The following is a 7,500-nucleotide window of genomic DNA, read 5'->3' as shown; positions in this document are numbered from 1 at the left end:
TTAGCCACATGCTCTGTAAAAGTGACCCTGGCTATACAGCCAGGACATTCTTGAATGGAAACTACTCTATGCTGCGATTCCACTTCAAAATAGGCATTGATGTACTTAACCACCTCAGTTTGTAACGTTCCATCTGGGAAACCAGTACACTGAATGTCAATGGTCTTCTCCAAAGGCCGAGCCATGGAGAAAAAGAAAAAAAGGGAGCAAAAGGGCAAAGCCCAAAAAGCCCCAAACGGCTGACCCACCGAGTTTGGACCCAACCAAAACAAGAAAAAATTGGATGGGTGATGAACAGTGAAAAAGAAAAAGACAACTGCAAAGCTTTCCCTCCCGGCAGGTACTCACAAGTGCAGATAAGGCAAAAACGACAAGATACTTACAATTGTCCTGTACAAAATGACCTCCTGACAGAAGAGCAAACAAGAAAATCCCGGGTCATGTGGGTCTCGTCAGTTTTTTTTATGTTTAAGGTGGACGGCCAGGCCCCCGATGAAGGGAGGTGCAGTGCCCGCTGACCTATGTGGGTCTCGTCAGTGCAGTGCAGACACTGAGCCAAGCTCTGGAATAAACCATTGCCTTGGCACTATACTTGTGGGACCAAGTGTAGGCATGTTGCCATGCGAGAGTGCTTAAATCAGAACTAAAATGATGAGCTTCGTCCAAAGGCTAAGTGCATGGCAACCCCAGTGTTAAGTGCTCAATCACAAGGTAGCCAAAAGGCAAAGCCAAGCGAGAGCTGTCTATATATATATATATGTATGCTCGGGTAATGTGGCTACATTCATAAGAAGCACTGTATAGCAAGGGTACACAATGAGATCAATCGCCATGTAAGAATGATAGGTGGTACATGGGTATATCTGCATGGCCATTTTTGTTGCACAGGTGCTGGTTAAGCAGGCAATGCTCAGTAAGCATCACTGCAGTTCAGTAAGGATGGTCCGAATTGATAATGCACAAAAGAATGACAACTGATTTCAGTATTTGGCTTATCAACTATAGTATTCAAACCTAAGTTGAAAAGTGCCTTATATAAGCAATCATTAAAATACAGAGTTAATGAAGATATTCAAGGCACCCACCCCACACTTGCTAATATCTATTTATCTATCGTTCCCTTTGGTACAGATCGACAAAGACGGCTCATTTTTTTGTTTGGCAATGGTGGACTTCTCAAAATTAATAACAGTGACTCATGGTCTGACATCTGTTATATGCCTACAACTGTACCTCCAATCCAAACAAATATGATTCTTAAAATTATAATAATACGGAGTTTGTATGGGAGTCTAATAAGACGGGGTTTTTACTAGGTGGGTAAGTAGAGCTGTCCACTTATGAGCGTCCGTTTAGGGATCTTCAGCACCGATCAGCAAATAAAATACGCCATCTACACATGCTATGTATAATCCTAATAATGTACAAACTGCAACGAATCATCACCAAGATGAAATTTGCCAATGGTGAGAATTTGTTAACACATCGTGATTAGCCAGTTAGTATAATCCTACACAATGTCTTGATATTTGTTGGGATTTCTGGGATGTTTACCTGCTATTAGCACACGCACATAAACAAAACAGCAGCTGTTTCTGTTTATGTTTTGGCTAGCTCCAGAGACAAAATGAGTTTTACTCATCCTCAGATAATAGGGACTTCAAGATGCGAGACGTGACAGCTTCCAGAACGCGGTGGCTGAGAAAGGACTAGGACTAGAATGCTGTCGTTTGCGCGGGAAAAGTAGAGTTAAGATCCCCGTCGCGATGGAAGACGACGCGGCTGCGAATTGCTCTTTAACAATGTGATTCTTCGGCAATTCTTTCGCAGAAATAGCCATGGGATCATTTAAGAAAGTTCAAGATGTGCTTTGTTTGTGTCTAATGGAAGAGATCATAGACGAAGAAGAGTTTGCTCTGCTTTACGAGGCATACAAGCGGAGTAACCTTCCTTTTTCTCACTCGGCGTATGAAAAGTTTTCCCTTGCGAATAAAGATCCAGCCGAATGTAAAGCTGATTTCCGAGTGGAAAAGAGAGATATTCCTTTGCTTCTTGACGCACTAAGAGTACCTCTTGTCTTTCAATGCCGCAATGGAACAATTTGTGATGGAGTGGAAGGCTTGCGTATAATGCTGAAAAGGTTTGCTTACCCGTGCCAGTATTCCGACATGATTCCTATATTTGGACGATCCGTGCCCAAACTTAGTATGATTAGCAATGAAGTTGTAGACTGGATGTGTACAACTCATGGTCACAAAATAACACAGTGGAATCACGACCTATTAAATCCAGTTGCACTGAATCAATATGCTGATGGCATTAGCAATAAAGGAGCAGCACTGAAAAACTGTTTTGGTTTTATAGATGGAACTGTACGCCCCATTTCTAGACCGGATGCAAACCAGAGAATTGTATACAATGGACATAAACGAGTTCATGCGGTAAAATTTCAGTCTGTTGCGCTCCCAAATGGACTAATTGGCCATCTATATGGTCCTGTTGGTAGGTACATGCTTTAAAGGTACACCCAATTCAAGTTCTTAGGTACAATGTTCTAATTTTTAAAAATTTCTTCTTTTTTTTTTCTCAGAAGGAAGGATGCACGATGCATGAATGTTGGCAGTTTCTGATCTGTATAATGATTTGGAAAATTTTGCTTTCTGTCCAGCTAGAACAGAAATGTGTTTATACGGTGATCCAGCCTACCCACTTAGGGTCCACCTCCAGGCCCCCTTCTGAGTTGGGGTTTTAACTAGGCAAATGGAAATTTTTAATGAAAATTGAGTGCAGTACGTGCATCTGTAGAGTGGTTATTCGCTCACATCATAAACTATTTCAAGTTTCTAGATTTTAAAAAGAATTTGAGGATAGGTTTAAGTCAAGTTGGTAAGATGTATATAGTCTGTGCAATTCTACGAAACGCTCTAACCTGCCTTTATTCTAACACAACTGCGGAGTATTTTGGAGTCGACCCTCTATCATTGCAAGACTATTTTCGTTAATTTTAACTTAACAGCTTGAGTACAAAACAAAACCTACATGTTGTACGAAAGAACTTTTAAGAGTTACTATATTCCACATGTCTTTATGACAAAATGTTAAATATGTTCTTTCCGTTTCTCCATTAATGTAAGTTATAATAGTTGTAGCAACACTGAAGCAATTAAAGGGTCTGCAATAACATTAGCCAAAAGAGAATGTTTATGTTAAGCAGAGCTCCAAGTTCAACTAACACAACAACAATTGCATCTGAAAGTGTTTCTCTGTAAACATTAACTACTTATTTGTTATTTTATCCAATAATGCCATCAAAGCTGTTGAATGCTGCTGTTGCTGCTGCATCATCATCATCTGAGAGTTAAGTAACTGCTGTTGGCTTTGTTGGTCTTGCTGCTGCATGACTTTCAGCATGTCTGCTTGTTGCTGTTGCATTTGCATTTGCTGTTCCCTTAAGACCTCCATTTTCTCTCTCTCGAGCATCTGATGTTCCTTCCTCATCTTTAGGTCTTCCGCTTTCAGTTGGTCACTTGCTTTAGCTCTTTCAGCTAAGTAATCGATAGCATCACCTCCACTTCTTCGTCGGCGCTTTGGTTTATCATCGCTTTCATCTGCTGACGAGTCTCTTTTCTTCGTATCTGACAGCTTCTCCATCGCTTTTAGTCTAACATCTTCCGCTTTCGCCCGGTCTTATTGAAGTTTTTTACTACTTGTTCCCTGTGTCTCATGTAATTCTGCTTTGCCACATTCCTCCAACATGATGATCGTATCCAATAGGTTTTCTAATTCCGTTGGCCCATCAGGAGTTATACCAGTTGCTTTTTCCTCGGCTTGAAGTTTCTTCTTTTGCTTGTAAACAAGAATTCCCACGTGGTCTCTAACTGATCGCTTGTCAACTCTGAATTTCAGCACAGAGCATTTGTTCAAGGTGTCTGCTATTTTTTCCCAGATGCTGCTTCTTTGTGTGGACCCTTTCTTAGTTGTGTAGGGATTTACATTGACGACTTCTCTGCATAGTAGGGTTTCATGGTCATATGTCCAAAACATCACTCAACTAAAGGAAGGTAAAAAATTCAAATTAATTTTAATAATTCAAGCTTAAATGTGCAAGTTTAGCGGCAGATGAACGGAATAAATCGAGAAGTGCAACGGTAGAAGAGACGAGGAAAGTCAGCAGAAGACTCCTGCATTCACTATTTGCAGTTGTAGCTCGTGACTTACTTGGAAGCCTTGCTCGAAGGTGCTGTCATTTTGTAAGCCTCGTACACCTGAAAGAAATTACTAAAAAATCAAAATCCTTCCATCTTTGCGATCTAAAATATCGCCAGAAATTACGTGCAATGATCCTAGATTGCTAATTTTTCATGTTTATAGGAATATGTCATCATTTAATTTAAGGACTGGAAGGAATATACTCACGTTTTGTGCGGAACGTCAAAATTGCCGAGCCCACGTTCTCGACCCGACTTGAAAACATCAGGACAACGGTGTGAGCATGCGCAGTATGTCACCTCTTTGAAAGTTTACTTCCGGTCGCGTCTTAAGGCCGTCGCGTCTCGGATCGTAAAGTCCCTAATTTGCTGTCTGATGAGAGATTGAGCACAAAGGCCTCATCGTCCACAACTTCCTTCATCATCAGTTTTTTTTATTGCTACAGCCAGAATAGTCAACAGCCACAAATATTTTACAAGTTCCCCCTTACGTCGAACTACATATTTTTTTAATAAGATGTATACATGTACATAGTAATTTTTATTTTATATCTGTTGATACGCAATTCAGTTCAGGCTGCGAAGTATTTACCAACAAAGTATCTATCTATCTATCGATTCGTCTGATTTCTTGTCATCTGGAAGATAGTCGATACCACTAAAATTAGCATAGGTTTTTGCTACCTCAGCATGATCAATAGGATTAGGGGAGTCCAAGATACTACCCCATAAAAGCAGCAGCAAGGAAATGTGATTACTGTGACTGGTCCGTTTCTTTTTAAGACAAGCTATCATTCTTGCATTGAGAGGGTTATCAGGGTGAGGCAGAAGCGCATCCACTGCTTCGTCTATTAACCTGATTTTGTTTTGGAGAAAAGGGACAAGGTGATTCATTTCCTCCTTCAACAGCTTAAGCTCTTTCTGGCACCTGTCGTGTAAGCAGAAAAGGTCAATTATCTGCCTCCTAACAAGAGCAGAAACGGTGTCTCCTTCCTCTTGGAAGTTGCTCATAAAGGAGGCAATTCCCAAGCAGATATAATAATTTACCAATCTATATAGTGCATAATTACATGTGCTGATCAATAGCGCTTTACAACATTACATGTTGTTGTCAAGGATGAGATCGGGTGTCAGCATTTTATCAGGCGCCTCTGGCAGTGCTTCAGTCCATGTAATGATCTAACCTTCCCACCCATTGAAGGACATCCATCACAAAATAATCTTGTTCATGGGAAATTAACATCTCCTACCCATAACCCTGCAGGAGACGGAACCTATGGGTTTACGTCTTATCCGAGAAGACAAAGCAATGTGAGTGAAGCAACTTGCTTGAGGACACAACATAGTGCCCCAGCCAGGACTTAAACCCTGGCCATCCAACCCAGAGTCCAGCGCACTGACCGTCAGAGGAACTTGGCTGTGATGGTCTTCCATTCTATGCACCAGAGAGGATATCTGAACAAGCCCTTAGCTGTTCACTGAATGGATGAGTGTTGTAATTCCTCAGGCTAGCTTCACAGCAATGATGACAGATAGCCATTATGTGCCACGATGGAACTTGCGCATTGGACCACAGCATGATTGCAGTGGCTCTGACACTATGGTTAGTGTAGATTCTCGAAAGAGACGCTAGTTTAGAAATTTCTTTCATTATTCCTTCAATTTTGTTGATCCCCAGAGGCTTGTTGTCGTACCAAACTTTAAATGAAGATTTCACGGCTTGCTTTGGGTACTGAAAAAGTGCTTTGCAGGCAGGATTTAACTTCTGGATAGGTCAAGCTCTTTGTTGCTCATTTCGTGGAGGTTCTTGGCAACTTTTCTTTCACTACACCAAGCTATTAAAATTGGGCAACGGAAAAAAAATTATTATTTGTATTTTGGTGTTCATTTTCTAGAGAAAGTTATAGTTGTTGGTTAGAATCGTGTGTGTGCTAGCCAGTTTTAAAATCGTCCACCTTCCTTGATTGTTTTCTTTTTTTTGGCAAGAAGGTTTAGCAAATGGGTGTCCACTCTATTCGAGGTTTTCATATGGTATTTATTATATTTTTGCAACGAAAAAACTCACCTTCAAAAACTCAGATAGCCCATTTGGTGGATTTTTTGGTTTTCTTTGTTTCTGCTCTTACAATTATCTCGTCTTGTGGCACTTGACATGTTTTCAAATCTTTGCCTGTTTAAATTGCCGCCACGCTCATTGTTTTCATAATTAACTTTGTTGGAAACCTCACTTTGAGTTAAAAGGTAGGTCACATTGTCATTGACAGTATCCTCTAAATCGATCAATGGTAACAGCTTGTTTTCTCTTTCGTCTTATAGGACTTCTGGGTCGAATAAAAACCCAAGAAAAAAATTTGGCATTTGGTCCGCCATGTTGCAAATTGGTAGATGGCATGACAGCTTCAACTCCATGTTCTATACTCTGATAGAGCACCACCTTTCAACCAATGACAGCACGCGTTATATCTGAACTTTATTATAAATTAAATTAATATACCTTTGTAAAGGTGATTTCTTGTTACTTTATTTAAAGTTTGCTATCTGTAGAAGTACAGAAACAAATAGGTTTACAGCTTAATTTTTTCATTTTTAACTTTTTTTAAATTCTTTAAAGAAAATTTTCCACTTACCAGGAATAGTGGAATCAAGGGATTTATCAGTATCAAACCTGCCATAGAAAGACACCTGTTATAGAGTTGAAGACATTTAAGTTTTTGTGGTTTTGGAAGCACTTAAGAACTTAAATATTTGAACTATTTTAAGCAATTTACCTTGCCATGTGTTCCTCATTGTTCCCACGGTAAAATATGGCCAAGACCAACACTTTCTTGCCTCTTGCAGCTTGATGGCAGATCCACATTTACAAAGAAATGTTCGAGAAAGAACAATGCATTGATATGTGCAATTATGCAATTTTCGGGTGATTATAAAAAACTAAATGTTAAGAAAGTACTTGATCTGAGAACAGTAATTGTGGCTGTCAATTTTGGATATCACTGTGGGTTACTGACCAGTGAAATATGAAGGGTCATCAATACATACCTCCTTGAAGTCAACATTCGCATAGAGGGGCTGGACATCTCTTTGGTCAAGCACCTCTTGGAGGCATCGAAAAAGGTCACTGAATTGACTATTATCTAAAATGAAGAGAAATAAAGCATTACCCCTGACAAGTAAATAATTGACAACTATGAATTCACTTCCTTCTGAAACTTTAGCTCTTAATTATGTATCTACTAAAAAGATGGAAACTTTATTCTGGAAGTAGGTTAGTAATACATAAAAAGGTAATGTA

At 39.7% G+C, this 7,500-nt stretch overlaps 1 protein-coding gene and 1 pseudogene across 1 annotated transcript in view; one reads left to right on the top strand and one right to left on the bottom strand.

Moving 5' to 3' along the window:
• LOC148723362 (uncharacterized) overlaps positions 1–2,519 on the top strand; it is a 2,905-nt gene extending 386 nt beyond the window's left edge. The window contains exon 1 of the mRNA XM_088733175.1: positions 1–2,519. This exon is cut by the window's left edge and continues 386 nt beyond it. Within this exon, the coding sequence (XP_088589301.1) occupies positions 1,839–2,519 (681 nt within the window). The 5' untranslated portion in view covers positions 1–1,838.
• Positions 2,520–3,276: 757 nt separating this feature from the next.
• On the bottom strand, positions 3,277–4,044 carry LOC148723361 (uncharacterized; annotated as a pseudogene).
• Between the last annotated feature and the right edge of the window lie 3,456 nt (positions 4,045–7,500).

The sequence above is a fragment of the Stylophora pistillata genome, chromosome 9, assembly GCF_964205215.1.
Source record: "Stylophora pistillata chromosome 9, jaStyPist1.2, whole genome shotgun sequence".
In the NCBI taxonomy this organism is placed as follows: Eukaryota; Metazoa; Cnidaria; class Anthozoa; order Scleractinia; family Pocilloporidae; genus Stylophora; species Stylophora pistillata.
Note: the sequence above shows the minus strand (reverse complement) of the source record. Positions and strands in the feature narration are given on the sequence as shown.